The sequence below is a fragment of the Scatophagus argus genome, chromosome 18 (genome assembly GCF_020382885.2).
Source record: "Scatophagus argus isolate fScaArg1 chromosome 18, fScaArg1.pri, whole genome shotgun sequence".
NCBI lineage: Eukaryota > Metazoa > Chordata > Actinopteri > Scatophagidae > Scatophagus > Scatophagus argus.
Genome location: NC_058510.1, coordinates 11,620,732 through 11,643,399, shown reverse-complemented (window position 1 = coordinate 11,643,399; position 22,668 = coordinate 11,620,732). Strand labels below are relative to the sequence as shown.

At 39.4% G+C, this 22,668-nt stretch overlaps 2 protein-coding genes across 5 annotated transcripts in view; one reads left to right on the top strand and one right to left on the bottom strand.

Moving 5' to 3' along the window:
- Positions 1-130: 130 nt before the first annotated feature.
- Positions 131-4,139, top strand: ggh (gamma-glutamyl hydrolase (conjugase, folylpolygammaglutamyl hydrolase)). The gene is made up of 9 exons (XM_046371429.1): positions 131-404; positions 604-712; positions 809-859; positions 1,822-1,906; positions 1,986-2,124; positions 2,673-2,779; positions 2,963-3,053; positions 3,175-3,309; positions 3,419-4,139. The coding sequence occupies exons 1-9, from the start codon at positions 266-268 to the stop codon at positions 3,535-3,537; spliced, it is 975 nt and encodes a 324-aa protein (XP_046227385.1). The 5' UTR covers positions 131-265; the 3' UTR covers positions 3,538-4,139.
- A 2,051-nt stretch (positions 4,140-6,190) lies between these two features.
- The window catches only part of LOC124049588 (dipeptidyl aminopeptidase-like protein 6), a 179,840-nt gene continuing 163,362 nt past the window's right edge, over positions 6,191-22,668 (bottom strand). For all 4 annotated transcript variants that reach the window (XM_046371425.1, XM_046371426.1, XM_046371428.1 and 1 more), the window contains 18 exons: positions 19,882-20,036; positions 19,686-19,783; positions 19,312-19,435; positions 19,149-19,187; positions 18,676-18,783; positions 18,365-18,456; positions 16,903-16,950; positions 16,631-16,749; positions 15,042-15,113; positions 12,968-13,075; positions 12,286-12,355; positions 11,576-11,770; positions 11,084-11,138; positions 10,790-10,889; positions 9,996-10,054; positions 9,822-9,894; positions 9,637-9,710; positions 6,191-8,047 (listed from right to left, as the gene is read on the bottom strand). In XM_046371425.1, the coding sequence (XP_046227381.1) occupies positions 7,898-8,047; positions 9,637-9,710; positions 9,822-9,894; positions 9,996-10,054; positions 10,790-10,889; positions 11,084-11,138; positions 11,576-11,770; positions 12,286-12,355; positions 12,968-13,075; positions 15,042-15,113; positions 16,631-16,749; positions 16,903-16,950; positions 18,365-18,456; positions 18,676-18,783; positions 19,149-19,187; positions 19,312-19,435; positions 19,686-19,783; positions 19,882-20,036 (1,739 nt within the window). In that variant the 3' untranslated portion in view covers positions 6,191-7,897. The remainder of the gene's footprint in view (positions 8,048-9,636; positions 9,711-9,821; positions 9,895-9,995; positions 10,055-10,789; positions 10,890-11,083; positions 11,139-11,575; positions 11,771-12,285; positions 12,356-12,967; positions 13,076-15,041; positions 15,114-16,630; positions 16,750-16,902; positions 16,951-18,364; positions 18,457-18,675; positions 18,784-19,148; positions 19,188-19,311; positions 19,436-19,685; positions 19,784-19,881; positions 20,037-22,668) is intronic.

The following is a 22,668-nucleotide window of genomic DNA, read 5'->3' as shown; positions in this document are numbered from 1 at the left end:
GTACGGCCTCAAAATACACTTAAAATATGTTTTGACTTAATGCGGTGCTGCTGCGATTAAGGAAAGCCTACAGACTAAAACAGATCATTTAACAAATTAGTTGGAATAGTTATCACAACTGATCTATGAATATCTCTTTATGTCTATGACTATGAGTATTTATTCGTGATAAACGCCCACTTTAACGTTTGAGGTCAAACACGATGCCTTTATTCTGAAGGACGTAGGCCGGAAGTGTTGTAAAAACAAAGTGACCGACGGCAGGATGGCAAAGCTCAGCCGCGCTACTGTATGCTTTGCTTTTAGAAAAATGATCTTGTTAGCGGTTTGCGTTTCTCTTTCGTGTCTACCGTTTTTTTCCTCAGCCAACAGAAACGACAGCATAAATGACAGACCCATTATTGGTAAGTTATTTATTTAATTATTGCAGAATTGAGTTAGACTCGTATTTGAAGATATGACAGGCATTTTATGACATGACTCAAACCTACAAACTAATCGTGTTAGTTTAGTTTGGGAAGTGGCCGCGGGCCTACATAAATAATGTGTCCAGTCATGTCATTTAATTAGGTGTTTAAACTGGCCGTGTTTTTCTTTTGAAAGGTGTTCTGGCTCAAGATGTGCATTCACCAACACCCAATCGCACTGCTTACATCGCTGCTTCTTATGTCAAGTTTCTGGAGTCGGCAGGAGCGAGAGTTGTTCCAGTCATGTGAGTTATTGTCCAGCTTGACCACACACCTCCGTGACACATAATGAATTATGTAACACCCAGTTTATACTCCACTTTTAACTTTCATTTCTACAGGATTAACCAGACACTGGAGGAGTATAAGACACTGTTTAACTCTCTTAATGGGTAAGTATGTTGCAATACACGTATTACTCAGTTTAGCAGTCACAGCCTCTGTGTTATTTATAACATATATTGTTACTCTGTTTGGGTAAATGTTATCTAAAAAGAAACGAAATAAACATTAAACATTTAAAGAAAAAAACAAACTACACATAAACAACAAAAAAACAACACAAAACATAAAAACAACAGCAACAAAAAAACAAACAACAAAAACATAAACATAAAATAAATATTTGCTGACTAGTTCCGGTATGTTTCATGCAAGTGAACAATTATCTTTCTGTACTGGGGTGGATAAAATAACAGAAGTATCTGGCCAAGTGTTATGAAGTTATTTGTTTTTCCCAACACATTTGTCTGTGTCAGCAGGGTTTTTTACTGTGGCCACATTGCATGATTCTCTTTATGACTGATGCATGACCTACAACTATCTTAGTTACCCTGGCAGATAAGCTATGGGTTACAGTAAGTTTATAATTTGAACCATATAATAGTGGTTATGTCAAGTGGTAAGCAAGTTTTCAAGGCAACATTAGCAAAAGAAAAAAAGGCTGATTTGATTTGCTGGAACATACCACTCGTACGATCGAGGGAAATAGTCTAATGTGGATTGTCCTTTGTAACAATAAGGCCGCTCACAGAAGCACAAAGAAGCTATATAATGAGCACCAGCTGAATGTTTGGCACATGAACTGCAAACGCTGAAAGCAATTGACACATTAAAACACTCAAAACATGTCACAGTGAATTCAGACAAGGCCACAGGCATATCGAATGTTAAGGCTTCCTGTTATTTGTCCAACACTGCATTTATTCTTTAAAAAAAAAAAGATAGAGATATATAGAAAAAAAGAAAGATATATAAATAAAAAAGATATAGAAAATTATGTCTACAACTCTTTCTTTCCAATGTTTCTTTGCAAATTGTGACTCATTTCCTGTGTTGTGGTTTTGTTAAACAGGATCCTCTACCCAGGCGGAGGTGCCAGCATTATCTCGTCTGGTTATGAAAGAGCTGCAAAAATCTTTTATGAGCTGGCTATTGAGGTAAAAGTGTAAAATACTGTTAACTAGATTTTGGCGTGTTGATGCTGGATTATGTTGAATGCTGTAGGTGTTGTTTCAGGCAAACCAGAGAGGCGACTATTTTCCCGTGTGGGGCACCTGTCTGGGATATGAGCAGCTGACCTATTTGACTAGTGGAAAGTTAGTACTGTCACATACGAATACAAGTGGAGTGTCATTGCCTCTGAACTTCACTGATGGTAAGAGCTGCGACAGATTACTTATCAGTGAGAGAGAAGCCTTAATGTTAAATCAGCAGCAAAATGATGAGCTCTGAAAATCAAGGTTCTTATGAAGACCGTTGATTGCTAAGAAATATTTTACTTTACTAACAAGACCAAAATAACCCGCCTAACTCCTTAGCAAGTTATTTAAACATAATGATTTGACTCGACAAATTTGAAGAAAAAGTAAAGAAAGCCACATTGCTTGGTTGTAATGTGAATATAGTCAAATATGTGGTGGAGCAATATACTATGACATAAGCATTTTTTAACTGAAATATTAGCTGCATATTAGTGCTATTCTTCATTTCACAGACTTTGGCAGACAATTGATCAGGTTCCATGTCGAGGTTGTAGCAGCCTAAAGTTATCATACTTTACAGGACCTTCTTTATGTTAATCACATTAAATATCATATGAAAATGCGCATATTTGTTTTGGTGATTAACGTGCTCAATGTTAATGTTGGCTAATAATGAGCATAATATTAATATAGTATAGTAATATTTTGACTCCATTCCCAGATGCCAAACTCAGCAAGATGTTTAAGGGCTTCCCAGCTGAACTCATGAAAGATCTGGCTTCGCAGCCACTGACAGAAAACTCGCACAAGTGGAGTTTGGCGGTGTCGGTACGTCATTCAATGTGCTGAACGAAAAGATTTCAATCGACAGCATTACTCCAAACCGATGTAATAATAAGGAGCACATTGCAAGAGCCACAGCACTGCTGGAGTGCACCCATTTTAGTTTTTTTTCTTTTCTGAGTCTGGTTTAATTGGGTGCCTAGTAACTAACCTGTCTGTTTCTTTCAGACTTACAACGTAAATGAGGAGCTGAAGAAGTTTTACAAAGTTCTCTCTACAAACACAGATGGAATAACAGAGTTTGTGTCGACAGTGGAAGGTAGTTACCATGTAGCATCACTTTATTGGTACAAGGTCACTGCAGAATCATACTGAAGAGAACTATTTTAATGAGATCTTCTTCCTTTTTTATTTTTTTTTTTGCTCTTACTTCTCGGCAGCTTATGATTACCCAATTTATGGGACACAGTGGCATCCAGAGAAAAATGCATTTGAGTGGACGAGGCCTTACATTCCGCATTCTCCATCAGCCGTCAAGACCACCTTCTACATGGCTGAATTCTTTGTCAGTGAAGGTATGAACAAAGCATTATGTGCTGTTTCATTCCTTATTTTAAAGTGTGAGTAGCTGTGTGATAAAGCTTTTGCGATCTGTAAATCTTGCATTAATTTCTCTCCTTACAGCCAGGAAGAACATGCACAAATTTGAATCCAAAGAGGAGGAGAGCAAAGCACTGATATACAACTACAGTCCTGTGTACACTGGGCCCAACGGTGTCTTTGAGCAAATATACTATTTCTGATTTATTCTTATGTGTCTGCTGATTGCTTTTCCTTTTCTGCAGCTGATTAGCTGTTTCAATCAGAGGACGGGATTAAATAACGTCAAATAATGGTGAGTGGATGCTGTAGTTAGGTTTACAGCTGAGTAATGCAATTTTAAGTTTTTTGCCTGAACCAAATCAAACTTTAAACACAGCCGTAACAGATCAGCAAACAATCGCATTAATAATTTTTATAACAATCCCATTGTGTGTAATTGTAAGGGAAACTATGTTGTTCTGCTAAAAAATGTTCATGTTGTTTTGGAAGGCAATACCAAAGATATATTTGTGCTTAAGTTTGAAGGACTTGTTGACCATAATTAGAAAAATAGAAGGTGTTAAAACCTGCAGTACAAGCCACTTATCTCTGTCACTTACTGGTTCCAAGGGTCAAGTGGCAAAAGGGCACACAGCCTTTCAGACTCCAATCAGCTCCCAAAGCGCAGCCTGTTATTTTCTGCTTCTGCAGTTAAAAAAATACAAAAAAACAAAACAAAACAAAAACCAACATCTTCATTGCATATCAACTATTCACAGCCTTTGTGGTTCTCTATTGTATAAAATCATAAAGAGATGCCTCTGGCCTCTGTTCATTTACTCACGTACCTTTGTTGTGTGTCTGCGTGTGTGCTTGTGTATTTAACATGCACGTATCACTGTAACTGGGCGGCACGGTGGTGCAGTGGTTAGCACTGTCGCCTCATAGCAAGAGGGTTCCAGGTTCGAATCCCGGTCTGGGCCCTTCTATGCGGAGTTTGCATGTTCTCCCTGTGCCTGCGTGGGTTTTCTCCGGGTACTCCGGCTTCCTCCCACAATACCAAAAACATGCATGTTAGGTTAATTGGCTACTCTAAATTGCCCCTAGGTGTGAGTGTGAGAGTGTGTGGTTGTCTGTCTTTGTGTGTTGGCCCTGCGATTGACTGGCGACCAGTCCAGGGTGTACCCCGCCTCTCGCCCGTAGTCAGCTGGGATAGGCTCCAGCTCCCCCGCGACCCTGACGGATAAGCGGTATAGAAAATGGATGGATGGATGGATGGTATCACTGTAACTGCAGTCATTTGTAAATGGTTTGACAAACAGAACGATAGTGTGGGCCAGTGCAGCAGGTCACATTGTGCTCTGTTTGCCTCTGAATGTGCCTCATCATGACTGAAAGAAGCAAGTTGGCAGCCAGTTCACAATGTTCCAACACCTCCTTAAAGAAATGCCTGAAGCAAACAGTTGTGAAATTAGTGTAGGTGTGTGTCTCCTGTCCAAGTTCTGGAAACAAGTAATTTATTTATGTTTGGTTATAGTGAAATGGATGTGCAGCTTGATTAGGACTTCTAACGAGAATATCGTTTGTAATGACTGTGTTCAAGCTGTCACTGGTTTTATTTCCAGACTTTTTACAATCCATTCATGCAGGTGGTGAAAATGTGCTGGGTGAGGTGACTGGAGAAGGCAGAGAGTATTTGTGTGTTTGTGTCGTGACAGCTGTGTTAGAAGATATCAGCAGCTTTTCTTACCTGAGATTTGCAGCCTCTGAGCTATCATGGATGATGGCATCACCAATTGATGACAGTAACTTGTGCTTCTTTTTAGACATGTTGCAAAAGTAGTACTCTTAGGTAGGCTGAGGTTGATTGTTTCTGTGTTACATTGGAAAAGTAGATCCTGTTGGAGGAATGCCTCTTGGAGGAAAAGCTCTCCAGTTGAAGAAATAGATTAAAAAAAAAACAGAAAAGACAAAAAATTCCACACACTGAACATAATGATGTTTCCAGGAATTTTGCATTGAATATTTGAATATTTATGGTCTACATTTTATATGTATGATTACAAATGAAATATACATTTTAAGCTGTGCAATCGGTATTTCTTTGTTAATACTGCTGTATGTGTCATGTTAAAAGGGCTTGCTTTGGTTCCAACAGATGTTTTTGTTCTGCAGCATAACAGTAAAACATAAAGTTGGCAACTAGAATTAAAGTGTGAATCTAAAATGTGAGTCTGCTACAATTTGCAAGAGCAACAAAACAGATGAGCCAAAAACGACTGAGGGCTGATAAAATATCTATATTTTTTTTTTATTCTAACATTTACCTTCATGCCACAGTCTTGACGTTAATCTCCTTCTGCTTTGGATAACAAAGTTGGGCGTCTTGAAAAAGTCCTCAACCACTGGCAAGAAAATTCGATGTTGCCCTTGGCATTTATAAAGTCCATTTTCAACTCAGTTCAAGGACAGTAACAGAAGAACAGAAATAGTCAAATGTAACTTCCAAAATGCTCAATGCACAAATAACACTCAGGTAATATTATTTCTTCTTTTTTTTCCCTTTCTTTTTTAGAATAAAATGATATTTGAATAACATTTACACATCAAGCTGACGAGACTGGGATCTCAATCACAATACTACTGGAAATGTAATTTATGCAATCCAGTAAGGAACATTCAGTATGTCAAAATTACCATGTGGTGTTGAGCTATCGGGGCTAGTGTTGCAAAAAACCTCTTAACATGCACTGAAGCGTAACACAAATGGCCATTCAAAATAAATTAGTAAAATAAAATGGAAAATTAAACTTGTGCCTCAAGAATTCATTAGGTCTTAAGTCATATTGGTATTTCTTCATTGGACTCTGTGAAGATAACACAATTTTTCACTTTTATATACAAATGCATAATTTCTTGGGATGTAACACTAATCCTAACAGATCCTTGCCTTCAGCTCTGTAAAACGTGTTCAATGATTTAAGCCAAGAGTAAAGTGACACGGCACTGTCACAAACAAACACTGCAGTTTTTGTACCGTTATATATTTTTTTGTTTGTTTTTTTTTGCTACCATTCTTAAATGCAAGTGATGATGCATGCAGATTCTGTACATTTAAGCTTGGCGTAATGATGTAATTGGGCATACTTGCAGAGAATGGTTAATTTGCTGTGAAACTTCAAAATCTCTTCAATTTCTCAATCGAGAATTAGCTGTTGAGAGTAGTTCTTATTAAAATAAATTGTTACAATTATCTATTTCAAGCTGTCAATTTAAAACGATAGCTGCCATTTTTGGGAAATATCTTAGTCACTTTGTTGTCAAGAGTTAGATAAAGATAAGATTAAGATAAGTTCAGGAGATGGTTGTCTTAGCATAAAGACTACAGCTAGCCTAGTCCAGATTATTACCCTCCGTACTACCACAACCTGTAGTTTCTATATTTTAGTACAGGTTAAAAAAACGCCATGTAAGAGGGATTAGTTGGGATAGACTAACTATTTCCCCCTGCTTCCAGTCTTTGTTAAAAGCTAGGCTTAGCTAACCATTACTGTATCTTCATATTAAAAAGCAGATTAAGTGCAATCCATCTTCCCTAATCTAACTCTTGAGAAGACAGCGAAAAGCCTATTTCCCAAAATGTCAAACTATTCTTACAAAATTAGCCTTGTTCTAGTTTGTAAATGCAATCCCATAGCAGGATGTTTTCTGACAAAGTAAGGCACAGTGACCAAAAATTGATGCTTCTGTTCTTTGGGAAAAAAAAAAATGTTGCAATACAACTGTCTTAAATAAATATTAAGAAATCCATGGTATTCTTTTCCTTCCAAACACCTTGCTAGTTCAAGTGAATCCTGTCAGCATCACTGAAAAACATAAAATGAAGCTACGAGATGAAACCAACAACAGGGCAAACATAACACAAAAGAAAAATCGCTGTAACAGCCGAGTGAATGTTTGTGTGCTATTTTACATACCGTAAGAACAATAGACACAACCACAGTCCAACATGAAAGTTCGTCACAACTTTAAAAATAGTAACAATTCCTGTATTTCCGCACAATTCCAGACACCTGTTATAAACAGTGTTTTTTTTTTTTTCATCAGGCGTCTGATTTTCATTAATATACAAGCCCGCCAGTTATGTGCTATAAGGTGTTCCTTCCTCTCACAAATTGAAAGTCTGTGTGAGTGCTCTCGGTTGCTTTTGAGGAGCTCGTCCATCCTGCTGTGAATTAGACTGCTTCCTGTTCAATCAATTGCCATATTTCCACATCGGATCATCAGTCTTTGTTGGCTGCTCTGGAGGGCCTTCTTGGTTCGAACTCAGGATCAGAGGGTGGGAGGATGGATACATGAGTAGGTCTGTTGTCTGCTGGAAAGGCAGTCTCAGGTTCTGCATGTGGACACCAGGAGTCCAAATGCAAACCAAACCAAATTGAGAAAGAACTGGTGAGAGTTGCATATTGTGAACAACTGGATGCCAGCATTGTGTTTGGGCACAGAGACAGGATGGTGGTTAAGGTAGGCAAAACGTATGGGTGGGAAAGAGTTGGGGCACATGAGCCTCAGGAGCTCAGGCTAACCCTCGTCTTCACCCTCCTCCTCCAGTGCCCCCTCAAACAATATTTCTGGTAGCCTGAAGCATTCCTCGAAGAAGTTCACTAGGGACTGGCTGAGATGTTGCCTTGTTGCTTCATTGTGAAGGAAGTGGCCTTCATCTGGATAGATCTGAGACACAAAGAATATGTTTACAGAGGGTGAAATGCTCCTTTTGGACACACATGCCTGGTTGAGATTGAGAAAATTCATCACAGAAAGTTTTGGCCGCAGACTGAATCATCTAGCTGCAAAATGATGTGTTTTTCCTCTCCAGAAAACTATTTACTCTCATGAAAACCAATTTCTAAACACCTTGGGTCAGGCGTAGAAGCAGTATGTACACACAAAAACTATGCATTTGACCATTGAGGTTACTGCAGGTGAAATGATGAGGTGGACTTGAAATATAAAGTGAGAAAAATGCAGACTTAGTGTAGATTATTATTCGTTTAGGCTGCTTGTCACTTTCAGCGATTGTATTTGTTGTGTTATGATCTTTTCATTTCATCCTGTATGGCAAAGCACTTTGTAAAGTCTGTTTTTAAAATGAGCTCTATAGATTATTCACTGATCAACCTTTCTGGAATTAGCAATTTGGGCAGGCGTAAGTAATGGACAGCTGTTTTTCATACTGTTGGAGTCGGTTATATATATCCTTCTGTGCTGTTCTTCTCACTGTCAGGTCTAATGAGAGGTGAAGCAGGCACAAGTACTGATATGCAAACAGATGTTTAACAGCATTTCTGCATCTATTTACAGATAATTGTGGGAAGTGGAAAATAAGCTTTTGCACTTCTTGTTTTTTTTTTAGATTTATAATACAGAATCAGGTGTATGCACAGCTTTATAAATGTGCTGAAAAGAATGCATATTCATGTGGCACCTGGTGTGCAATGATTCTTAAATTCTTAGCACTCACAGGTGATCATTTCATGAATCCAAACTAAGGTTTAGGGTTGAGAGTAAACCAGTCGACGCAGTAAAGAATTTAAGAATAAAAAATAATATACTATGGCTGAGAGTAAAGATTATACAAACACAGTCTGTACTTCTTGCCATTGCGTTTTTGTAGTGATTCTAAATTCATGATTGAGAACCAAAACTAAAACAAGTTTACATGTCCAGTGAACTCATTTTAGATCATTGGAGACGCTGCAAAATACTTCATTTGAGGTAAAAATCTCTACTCATCTACTCATGCATTAATGGATAAGCTGCCAATAACCAATTTCATCTCAGAGTACAGCAGGCATCTTTAAATTAGTCTACGATTGGACTTTTTTTGGTCTTTATTGATCAGTTGAAAACCAAAATGCACTGATTAATTTAGCACCATAAAGTGAACTCACACTAAATTCCTTAAGTATAAGCTGAACAGTGATATTGTAACTGAGTTATCATGTACATAGGATGAGGTAAAACCTATTAGAGCTACGGGAAACCAGGTGAATGCATGTGTGCACAGTAACCTGTCAGTCAGTAATAAGCTCCAATGAACACTCAGCTGCACTACATTGTGTCTTAATTGGATTAGGATGCCCAAGAAGGTCTCATAATCTCATTATGTGGAATGAAGCCATTGTGAGGGCTAATCCCCTGCCTGCTGTGGGATCCCACTGGGATCACAAAGCTCCCAAAGGTTGGAGGAGAGGCTGGACCAGGAAAAGAAAGACGTCAAGCAGCTGTAATTACAAATGAGTGAAAGCAGAAGCACATACCTGTAAGGTGTAGTTGGCCTTTTCATGAATGAGCTGGGTGATGAATTTCGCTGTATGTTGGAAATGGACTTTTTCTGGAAAAACATGAGAAGACATAGGCCAAAATGTCAGAAGCTGCTGAAACATGTTGCTTCATAAGATAAAAAAAAAAGAAAGATAAAAAAAAGAGTGAATTCTAGTCCTACCATCAGCTGTTGGATGGATAATAAGAAACTTCTTATCCGTGAACTGAGATGCTCTGTGTCCCAAGTTTGCCGTCTGAGGAGTGATGACACACAGCAGCACATTAAACCAAGTGAGATACTACAATAATTATCACAACTGGAATTTGAAACATAACAACAGCAATCAAATCTTACTGTGTATGCCCTTGGGTCAGGTTTAGGCAGACCAAGATATCTCTCTGAAAATGCAGAGGCTACAAGGGGAAGCAGTGTTTCAGTTAACACTTTGATGTCAAAATCAAATCAAAACTTTATGTTAATCACAAGACTGATGTGGAAAGGAAAAAAGTACACGTTTTCAGGTTTTCTTCTTCTCCGTATTCAAACCTATTCACCCATCTACATATTCTTCAGCCTCAAAGCTGCTGCGGACTGTCCTCATTTGCAATTCCAAACTTATACAGTGTCATGGCATGTCTCTCACCCCCTCTGGCAAAGCGAGAGAAATCAAATAGATGGGAAATCAGTCACACCGCGACAATCAGCTCCTCCTTAATTTGCAGTTTCCTGACTCGGTGCAGCTACAGGAGCGCCGTCTCTCGTTCAGCGCTCTCCCGATGCGCACAATTCTACATTTCACACGTTTTATTCCTTTGGTAGCCGAAGCGAGGCTGGGCTAGTTAACTTTGCCTAACGCTGTTATGATTGGGTTCTAAGGTGCACCATCACACTGATAAGGTGAAAAAGCTCATGTCCCCCTCCACCCTCACACAGACATACATGTGTAACACAGACACTGAAATAACTCCCAGCTCCTGGGGTAAAGGTGCTAGATTTGCAATCTCCGTCTGTTTGCCCTTTTGAATTTTTTCAGCCTGAGCCTGAATGATTATGCAGAAATCCTGTATTTGTTTACCACACGCTGCAGGGACTGTAGTCTACAGAAGGAAAACAAAAAAAAAAAAACAGTGCAAACAAACACAGCTTACCATATAACTCAAAGTCGGTGATGGGTGAGAGAACAGCACCACATTTTACAGGAGATTCTTCACTGCTGACCAACAGGCTGGTCACATAGCCTCCATACTCCTGAGGGACAACAGAAGCACAGGTCATCCCAAAGCAAGAAACCAAATCCAGATAACAGTAGAATTGTTTAGAGTGCATCGCTGATTTTTGGACACACTCCAACACTCCAACAACATAATAATCCAGTAATAGTATAGGTTGTGGGTGTTAGCAAACACATGCATTTTTCAGGTACACCCTGATTCCATTCTTACCTTTCCAAAAGCTCCAACTCTGGTTTTGTCAATGTAGGGCTCTTTCAAAATAAAACTGGAAAAGATAACCATTGATTGTCATTGAGAAGGACATTTCTATTTTGTATAAAATGTCACATGATAGTATCTTTAATTAATCCTGCAAAGATTAGTTTTCAGCAGCTGTGTGTACAAGGAACATCTAATTATACTATTTATTACCACTACAAGAACTCCAGCAATTACATCATGTTCATTCAACATAATTTTAAAAGATGAAAACCAAAATATATTGTAGTAACATTAGCTACTTTTTTCGTATGTGTGAATATGCAACAAGTAAAAGATAGAGGTCTTCAATTTATTTGTGAATGTAAAAATGTGTCCTTTGGTTGATTGATGGATTTCCATTACAAGTTACATTGTTTCTATATGCTAGTTTTTAAATTTATAAAAGGGTTGGTCCGTGGGATCCAACAATGAATTCAGGTGCTCAGTTGGCTATTCACATACTTGAGTGCATCCTTCTGGTCCTGTTCCTCGAACAGGCCCAGCTTCTTCTGGATCCGGTGCAGCAGGGTGGTGCCCTGGAAGCCACTGCCTCGTCCATCGCACCGCACCACGATGGCGCCGAAGCTGCTCACCAGCACCGTGTCCCAGTCCATATGAAACTGCTCCGCCACCATCTGGCCACCAGGTGTCCCGTCGCTGCACAATCACAGCCAGAGGCAAACAGATCAGTGCACTCAAGACTGCCAAATGCAACCCAGTACTTTTTTTTCTATCACAATAAAAGGAAGAAAATAGAGTATAAATTACAGGGGGGTTGAACAGGCGTGGTAAACCAACATCAGCAGTGCAGAATACCAGTTCCAAGATAAAAGGGAGTAAACATGCAGCAGACTTGGCTTTTTCCAAAACAGAGAAATTGGTTGCATTTTTTCCGAGATATGCAAGAAGAGTGCAAAATTCTGAAAAGTTTAGGTCTGAGCTGCAGAGTAAAAGACACTTAAAGACCTGAGAAATGAACTGCTAGTGAAAGAACGGAAACAGGGTAAAGGAGGGTAAGCTTCCTCATTCGCAGTGTAATCGTCCAGCTAGAGCAGGGGACAAAACAGTGCATCTTCAGATTAATGCGTGTGATGAAGACACCGTTCACGTGTAAGCGCGTGTGCGCCACATGCACTGTACAAAAGTGTGTGAAAACATGCACTCATACATACACAAGCAGGAGCAGAGGATAGTGTGAAGTGTCCACAAAGCCGGCGGGTTTGAGGATCTGCATCGACAAAGCTGTAATGCAGATACAAGTAACTGTTATCCAAAACACAACACAGCCGATAAATATTACAATCAGCTACTCATTCACTGAGAAAAAACAAAATCCATATAACTTAGATCTCATATATTAGTTTTTCTCTTTATTCACTAAATAATGACGACAAAAAGATGTAAGATTCTGAACTGTCTGCTTCTAAAATGGGAATTAGTTTTCCATAAACACATCTGAAATCTGTTTAATTAATCTGGTGCTTCTCCATGAAGACGAGAATTTCATCAGTGGAGGAAAAATGTAAACAATGAAGTGTGATATCATGTAGGTGTGAAGGAGGATCTTTACTCTTCTAGCAACTGGGCAGTTGCTTGAAAGAAAAAGAAAAAAAGACTAAAAAAAAATCTAGTTACTATAAAACAATACTATAAATGAGAACATTTGTCTGTGTTTGTGCACATTAACATTTATAATCCGCCGCTGTGCTGTACTGCCTTTGCTTTATGTGTGAGTGCCTAAAGTCTTTGCACTGTTTGTTTATCTCAGTGTTCCTCTGTGTCAGCTGTCAGATTATTCATATGCATTCATGGACTTTACTTGTCCGTGAATGCGACTGTGGCTCTGACACATACTGTAGTCATCCATATTGATGTCCTTGTACTCCACCGTGGGCATCTGCATGGAGTCCAGGATCAGCCTCAGGTTCTCGTTGCTCTCCAGTTTATGTACTTCTGCAATGCCTGTAGACAGCACATGATTAACGAAATGAGATTTACAAAGTTTACCGCATCAATATGTGGACAGGAACGTGGCCAGAGCTGCACATATGATTCAAGTCGTGGTTATCACACATACATACATACATACATACATACATCACACATTAAAAATTGTCCTCATAAAATCGAAACTAAAATCCATGTGAATCGCATAATTGGATAATTTAGTTTTAATATCATGAAAACAAAATTTCTTTGATGCAAATATTTAAATAAAAACACCATACTTTAATTGACTTCATTTTTGTTTTTACATGGCCTTCTTTTTTTAGTCACAGGTACAACTGACTGAACACAAACGTGATACTTTTATGTCAATTTGTTATTAATGTGACTGTGTTGATCTATTCTTTCTTCTTAAGTTATTTAATGGTACACTACCAGTTTCAATAGTTAGGATGTTTTCTTGAAGTAATAAAATAGAATAATTTTGATAAATCTGATGCTTTAGAAATAATTATGGAGCCATGCATTAAAATGCATACAAAACAGCAGCTCCATACAATAACAGAGCTTCTAGGCCTCTAAAACTTACAGCATACAAACCAACAAAATGTAAGCCAGAAAAACAGACATGTCTGCAGCTAAAGCCCAGATTGTGACCTGGTTTTATTTAAAGCAAACTTCTGTCTCAAGAGGGTGCCCTGAAAAGAGAACCAGCTATATGTGTTCAATATGTGTTGGTTTATGCAACACTAACTTTCTGCTAAGTTGTTTTCCATGAGTGCTGAAGTCAAAGGGGATGTAGCAAGCATTGTATGTAGGGGATTGGTTCGTGTAAACAGCCAAAAGGCAGCGTCCGGGAGGGAAAATCCACTGACAGCTGCCAGGCCTGCCCGTACTGGCAAACTCAGATAAACCCTGCCAGGCTGATGGAGGAAAACTTCAATTCAATTCTCTAAAAAGGAGAAGAAGAAGAGGAGGAGCTCTGCCTGGATTACTGACTGGAGCTAACAATCAGTGTTCCTGTTTGGATACATGGATTTAGTATAATGTGACCTTGACTCCATCATTGTTCACTCTTTGGTCTTAGTCACATGAAAATCAAACACAATGTTACTGTACTTCTTATGGACTCATGTCCTATCACAAATTAAAAGCATCAAAGACTACATAAGACTGTACTGTACTGGTCACATTAACAGTATGGTATCTGAAACACCAAAATTTCCTGTGAAATTTGGGTTTAAGATGGACCTGACTGATAGCATTGTTTTTTTAAGTAGATAGAAATAGTTTATGATTTGCTAAAAATGACAAGGATACAGTAATATGCTTAAGTTTAACATTAACACCAGCATGTTAACATTGGCACTGTGAGCATGTCAGCATGCTGATGTTAGCATTTCGCTCGAATACTGAGATTCTTACCCTTGACAAAAATTATCATTTTCACTGTACTGCTGTGACACTTTGCATAACCTTATGAACATCAGCCGCGTTCATTTCAAAAACACCTCAGATCTGTCAACATATAAAAGCATTTTCAAAAACTAGTTTGGCAGGAGAACACTTGGGAAATATTATTTAAGTCACAAAAACACTGCTCTGCTGTGATAAGATTTCACTGACTGGTTTTTAACGTAGTCAGGACAAGGACATCATATTGATGACACAGACACCGGAACACACGCACACACTGTCGTGATCAAATTACAACACGATGATATAGGCGTCAGGCAGGTCATAATTTAATGAGGACATCCATTGTGAGGGGTAATTTGATTGCTGCTATTATGCTGGAGTTGGCTCGTACACAAACAGTGACTCAGTGCACAGGTGGTCATCCTGTCACTGTTCCTTCTTGACAAGGTCATTTTCAGTGTGTCCTTTATGCTTCTGCGTCACAAGGTTACTCGTAATGTCTTTAATACAATACAGAGACTTGTAAATGCAAATGCGTGATTTAGTTGGTTGAAATACTCACTCTCTCTGTCCTGCGTCTCACTTTCTCCGTCTCTCTGGGTCTTATAGATGGCTACAAATGGGATGTCCGGGCCTAAGGACAAAAAAAGAAACCTTTTAAAGTGTCACAGACGTGTACCTTTTTTTTTATATATGTTATATTTACTCATCATCAAATGCACAATTTTCTCAAAGTCTCCTTTACTGAATGCAAATAAGAGGGAGAAAAAGTAGAACCCAGGAAGAGAAAGAGAGACATCCCACATCTTTTGTCTGTCAAACAAAGAGTCAATTCTTTCCTTATTTGATTTATGTAATGCAATTGCTGAGATAGCTTTTCCAAATCTAGGCCACAAACAGAGCTCACGATAATGTCCTAAAACCTCAAATTGGAGGGAGAAGGGACAGCAGATGAAGTGACTGATGCACTTAGCAAATTGGGAACACAGCACAGGAGCATTATGGTCGTGTATGAAGGAAAAATACACCACCCGCACGCTCCCTCCCTCCCTCATAGTCTCTTTCCTTGAGGTAATGATATCACAACCTCATCATGTGTATTCTTCTAGGCAGCCTGTGAGGAGAGAGGTGGATTACAAATGCATGAGGTGCAGGACCACTGACTATCAGTAATTTCTGGGGTTTAAGGGCATTATGGCTGTTCGCTGTTTGATGAGTTCAGTGATGACCACTTACCAGGGTTCAGAGGTGACTGGCACACAAGTGTTGGATCAGTGATTAAATATTAAAGCTACAGGGGCTTCACTCAGACTGAAATATCAGAAACACGAATCTTGGCTCTTTTGAATCTTTTGGGTTCTGCAAACGTAGCAGTAGGAAGACAATGTATTTTCTGTCTGCAAACTCAGCACCTCACATGGAGGAGGTAGATCAAAGATGGATGGAGAGGCACAACAAAATGGGAGTAAAAACTGGAGACACGCAAAAGCCAAGCGTGTTTTAAAAGCACAATATCAAAGGTATAAAAAGGTGAAATATGCAGAAACAGAACAACACAGAATAGCAGCAGTAACTAAATACATTTAGTCAAGTGCTGTACAAATACAAATTTAACATGCACAAGTATTTCCATTTTTTTGGTACCTTGAACTTGATTCTTTGTTGCATTTTGTTTGTTGCAAACTACCTCACAGTCAATGGAGCATTTTAAATTACTGCAACTCGACTATCTGCGACATCAAACAAACCGAGGCCTTTCTGTATTTTGTTGTTCATACTCTGGTATTTTAGATTCTACTTCTGAAATTTAAAATCAATTTAACATCTTCAGCTAATAAAATCTCTGCAGACATCTGAACGAGAATGACGGTTATGCGTACTGCAGAACTACACCAGCAATTTCTGTGCATGTCAAACTGGTCAACTGATATTATTTTTCTTGTTGAATCAGCCAAATTGGATGAGCATAACCAACTGGGGAGCCATTTTCCTACTGGTTTGTGCTTGGATAAGCCCTGTATGGCCTCGTGGACGCGCACTTCACAACTTCATCGTCAACATAGAACAATGTCTGTCTAGATGAAGTGGACAAGTTGGACAGACAGTATAGAGTATAGATGGTTTAGATAGTTAGAACACTGTGTTAGCTACCTTGGCAGTTGAGCAGGAAATAGCTCATGTTGTGGCTGAAGGAGCCGCTGACGTAGCCACAGCTGTCGGACAAGGCACAAGACAGACAGCGACGGTTGAACGACCCAAAGGTGTCTGCACTGTGGAAACAAAGAAGTGGATATTTACCTCTTCGGGGACTTTTTTTTTTTTGTTAAAAAAAAACAAGTCAAAGTGAGCAAAATGTTCCTGTTTCACTTCCTAAACAACAACTGCTGATACAGAAAACACATCGAAGATAAAACTGCCGTTACCTGTACAAATGTCTTCGTTTTGGACCATCCTCAGTGCTCAAGAAGTATCTACATGAATGTAGCAGAAAAAATAATGTTATGGCAGCAGACTGGAGTTAAGCTATAACATGTACAGTTTTTCATAGTGATTTTGTTAAGTCTTTGTGTGAGTTTAGCAGAGCTGTGCTGCTCACTCAGCTTGGGGAGTAGGGGGAAAAAAACATCTTACAGCACACAAGCAACGACCCAACTACTAACTAGAATAGATGTTTCATAAATGAATGATGGGGGAAAAAAAGGAGAGTTGAATCCTTTTAGAACAGAAATAGGCCAAATCTTGCATCCGTGGGGGAAAAAGGTTTTTGTTTTTCTTTTTTTTAGGTTTTTTGCTCCAATACTGGGAACAATGAGTAACTGTTTGTACACGTTTTGGTGTGTGTGTGAACGCAGGTGTGTGTAGATGCGCGATCACGTTAGTCAGATTACAGCTGCCTTGTGGCCTGTAGTGTGGGAGTGAAATTATCTGGGAGTGATGGGTCTGAGTCACATCCCTCATGGGTGCAACAAAGACTTGTATAATGAACACATTTGGAGCGGTTTATGTTGTGGATCTGTGCGAGCTGGCAGAACACGAGGCTCATCACAGTGCACGATAAGTGTAGCTGCAGTCCCAAAATGCAGCATCAGTGCTGTATGCTCTTAATAGATGGGAATCAGTATACATCTTGACAATAAACAGTCAAATAATGTGCTTCACGGTGCTCTTTCTGTGGCACTGAAACACTCAAATGAGGGGAGGCAGACAGAAACGCTGCATTTGAATGCAGGGTCTCTTTGTGCTGAAAGTTTATTTATTTATTTATTTTTTTTATATATCATTTATAGTATTTTTTTTGCAGTCTATATTTTGGAATGAGTTCAAATTTAAAAGATGTTTTCTATGCTGGCACATTTATTTCCTCACAAGTCACCTCATATTTCCTAATTATTTCAAAGACAGCGGACATGTTCAGTAGGTTTAGATCCCACTTTTGAGACTCATGATTATGTTACTTGATCCCAGAGACACTCAACAATGGAGCAGCGACAGCCTAATATTGCTCTGGTGAGGCACTTCTTAGTTTCTGACCATGAGAAATCACACACATTTTGGCAAATCTATCTGATCTAATTTTGATAACTAATGCATTTAATGAGCGTCCCCTGAAACTGTGTGGAGCCCCTGTGGGGAAGATCTCCTCCCACTGCGAAAAGCTCCATCACAGTGAGTAGAAACAGGTTTATTTTTAACGTAGGACAAATCTCAGGCAGAATGACAGCTTGACATTCTCCATCCAAAAAATGAGCTTAATGCATGTGATTTTTGTTTGCTTATAATCAAACAGCGTGTACCAACATACAGTAAAAATACTACATAATTATGATATATTGATGCTCTTCTTTCTGAGTGGGATTGGTGATGCTGGATTGGTTGTTTGCTTACATCAGTTGGCTGTCCTCATTATAAGCCAGAACTTGGGTGACATCCCAGTCGCCAGACGTGATGGACTGCAGTGTGTCTGTGCTGGTGTTGGGCTTGGGAGATAAACAGAAAAGTTGAAGAATTAAGTAACTTTTTACCATCATTATTATGAAAGTGCATATTGAACTGATTGCATTTTCTAAAATGCAAAAAACACTTTTAAATAGCATTAAACTCAACCTCTGTTATAAGAATTATTTATAAGGAAATAATAACCAGAATGTATAATAAACTTGCTCTAAACTATACTGTGCACATAAATATTCTCCTACCTGGGAGATGGACATGGAGATGTGGAAGAACTTGCCCCTGCCTCCTTGAGGAATGGCGCGAGTGAAAAACAACTTCAGCCCATCTTTGGAAAACAGAGGCTTCTCATTCTGAAGACACAGAGAAGATTTTTCAAACCTTTCACTTCACATAAAGTATATAAACCAAACTTGTTTGAAAAATGTTGCTGGCATCAAATTCAGAACAAGCATATATCTACAAGAATCAATGAAGCTGATGAGTAAATACAATTTCTGTTTTACCTCAGTACTGCATTCAAATGCGTTTATGTCAAAAAGGATTAGCAAATCATCATATTCTGTTTGTTTCTTTAGCTATGATTTATGCAGGGTCCCACGTTTATTTTTTTTGATGATAGTCATAAAGGAAACAACCACCAACATATACAAATCCAAGTTAATTCACCTCCATCAACTGCTCCAAGTACAGCTTACATGTGCGTCAATATTCTCACCTGTCTGTGCAGCCAGCCCTCACTTTCATCCTCATGTTTCTGTAGAAAGAGATCGACAGGTTTCAGTTGCTGAACGAAAACAGACCGCAACGTCTTTATACAGTTTCCATAAAACAGCCACCCCTTCCCACATACACAACACATACACAGGACTCGGGTGTACCTTTGTGCAGACTCCTGTCGTGGCCTCACACAGTGTGAGTATCGAGATGTTCTGGGCTCTGTTCAGCCAATTGATGGCCAGTTTGGTGGTGGTGGCCCATTTCACCATGGTCACGTAGTACTCACTGACAAACACGGAGAAAGGGACAATTGACTTCATTTGCAATGCAAGGTCCGCAAATCTGCATCGTCAGTGGGTAAATGACAGTCAGAAAATAAGAAAAATTAAATAAAAAAGTTCACAGTCGTTTTCATTGACTAATCGCAGATAACGACAGAAAATGGGTGAAACATGAGTGATCTCCTAAAGAGAAACTGAGATATTAGAGCAGCATATAAATACAAGCAGAGAAATGGGGACATTAAATGTCTCACCCTATCCTGGGATCATCAGGTCTCCTCATTTCTTTGGTATGAAGAGGGCCATTAAGGTTCACAACATACAGGGTGATAACTGGGTTCTCCTCACCAGCCTGAATGTGACAAGGAAAGAGGAGAAAATTTAAATCACATATCACTTTGAGCAAAAACTAACCATTATCGACATAGTGCTGAGGATAAAACTGTGCACCTTAGGGTAGTGGTACTCTTTCCCTACTGGGTAGGGTGTGCCCGTGAACATGGGCAGCTCCATCCTGGGCACCAGGGTGTCATTGATGGTGGCGTATGCTAATCTGGCACCATCTGGAGACCACCAATGGGCAATGTGGGACTGGAAAATCTCCTCTGGAAGAGTGAGATTTAAATAACCATCAATCAGTAAATAAAAATTCACACAGCAGTGATACAAGTTAATTACATTGCTGCAGGCCAAAATCACAGTTATTTATTAGGATTAGATATTAACTGGTGCTAGGGGAAATATGTCTTTTAAAATGCACATAAATGTTTGCTGCTTTTTCTTCATAGAAACCTATTAAATTGTTCATACATGAATGTTGTCTCATATTGTGTACACGGTTTGTGGATGCTAAATTGAGCAATTCTGGGAAACACAGTGCCAAAAGTACTAAAACCCACAACACCATAAGAAAATACCACATCATCACAAACCGTTCATGCATTCACTTCCTCTACCCCTAATCTGTGCGGGGTCACAGATGGGCTAGAGCCAATCCCAGCTGACCACGGGCGAGAGGCAGAGTAAACCCTGGACTGGTCGCCAGTCAATAGTAGGGCTTACACACAAACACAATCACACACACTTACACACTCACACTTAGGGGGAATGTAGAGTGACCATTTAACCTAATATGCAAACTTCTGGGACTGTGGGAGGAAGCCGGAGTACCCGGAGAAAACCCCAACAGGCACAGGGAGAACAGGGAGGGCCAAGACACGGACTCAAACCCATAACTCTCTTGCTGTGGGGCAGCAGTGCTGACCACTGCACCACTGTACCACTCTCATCACAAACCATTAAATTAAAAAAATGCAAAGGAAAAGTAACAGAATTCCATCAGAGGAAGGACAGTAGTGGCAGCAATACAGCATACTAACTCTTGTCTGAGTTGTTTTCTATATTTAGACTCTCTTACTCACTCTGTACCTCTCTCCTTAACTTAAACACAAAAAACACAGAGCATCAAATCCTGAGCGGCTTTTAATGTCAGAACAAATTATAGATCAAAATACAACTCAGCTACATTTCCCAAAAAATGAACCAAATGGCAGTTTCTCACTCAGGTACAACTACAGAGTATACCTCACCAGATAACTTTTATTTATTTATTTTTTTAGTTGTCGTTATCTGTGTGTGTGTGTGTGTGTGTGCATGTGGATGTCATTCTCTGTGAGAATCTTACTTCAACTCATGTCAGACTTGCAACCTCCCTCAAGATGCAGGTGTGCAGATTTAAAATTATGTAGCAATTTCAAGCAGACGCTCTTGTTGAACAGACGAGAAGAACATAATGAAGGATAACAAGAGTCTGAGGCCCTTCATCTCTGCTGCCACACACACACACACACACACAATCCTCTGTCGGCACACAGTGAGTTATTAAGAAATTATGCAAATAAAAGCTCACCGAGGGAACTTTCTGACAACATAAAGCATAACCATGACAATTCTACTTCATTATTAAGCCTGCGACGACACAAACGGCATTGAAACTGTTCGACTTATTGTTACGATGTGCCAGTAGCTACATTTAAATCGACTTTTGCAATTAAAATTTCATTAATGTTGTTTATCTGTGGGACTGGGTGCTGGCTTTGGGGAATTAACAGACATCAACTACCAATTAGCATTTTCATTAACTGTGCATGCTTGGTGGAATTTACTTGATATGCAGCATCATTTGATAAACGCCCTCAGTCAGGACGTTTTTGTGCATTTGTTCTTTAATGCAATTTTGCACAAGTAATTGCGCCTGCGGTGTCTTTCCACAGATGGACACTGCTAAACTAACACCAGACATCTCTGTGCCAGTAACAAAAAGAAACAGGGATAATGGGAGCATTTAAGTCCTTCCTGCCTGGTGAGTCCACCTGCACCCTGCTGGCACAGCTCCGTGGGGGGATGACTGGATCTCATTGTCAGATGATGAACAGAGCAGTAGTACAGAACAGTATTGTGCTGCGTTTGCAAATGATAAAAGAAAAAAAAAATTCCCACATGACCAGTTTGGGTTGCCGCCTGCTGACTTCACCAGCGGCAGCTCAAAAAGCTTTCCATGTGGAGTGGAACCACTGGACTGTCGGATCTACTCGGCTGGGGACGCTTAGTCACCTTGGCTAGTCAAGGAGAAAGTTTCTAGGAGGATTCTGATATGTGAGGGGACAATATCAGCAGAGAGAAGGGAGTGTAATGAGCAGATCTCACGTTTTCTTTCTCTTTCTCTTAAATAATGAGATTTTGACTTTCCTTTTCTGACCACCTCAATGTGATGATTACCCAGGTGGGCTTTCTCTCCATGTTCTCCATCCTGCTATGCAGACTACATTATTCACTTAGTAAGGGACATTATTAATGCATGAGATACAATGAGTCAAGGGGCCAAGGGAAAATAATGAGTGCATGGCGACGGATCCAGACAGACTGAATTAATGAGAAAAAGAAAAGAAAATCAAGTGTTGCAGGTTGTATTTTGTCCATTTCTTGCTGTTAGTAGGAATACTAAATCCAGTAAACTCTGACAAAGCAGTGACTGCTCCTGTCCAAAACATGACCACATGTTTCCAACAGAGGGCAGCAGTGTCACATGATAAAACCATAAATTAGAGCAGCCCTATGGCATGAAAGAAATGCAGCTTTTTTTTTGTTAGTTCTTTGTGTGTTGCAGATTTTTAAGCCACCTATTTTTTTCCCTCTTGTGTTCTGAATATCCATAGGATGTAGTCGACCAAACCAGTC

Coding starts and splice junctions, on each gene's coding strand:
- ggh (XM_046371429.1), top strand. CDS start 266: ATGGCAAAGCTCAGCCGCGCTACTGTATGCTTTGCTTTTAGAAAAATG. Junction 405..603: donor AAATGACAGACCCATTATTG/GTAAGTTATTTA, acceptor TTCTTTTGAAAG/GTGTTCTGGCTCAAGATGTG. Junction 860..1,821: donor CTGTTTAACTCTCTTAATGG/GTAAGTATGTTG, acceptor TTTGTTAAACAG/GATCCTCTACCCAGGCGGAG.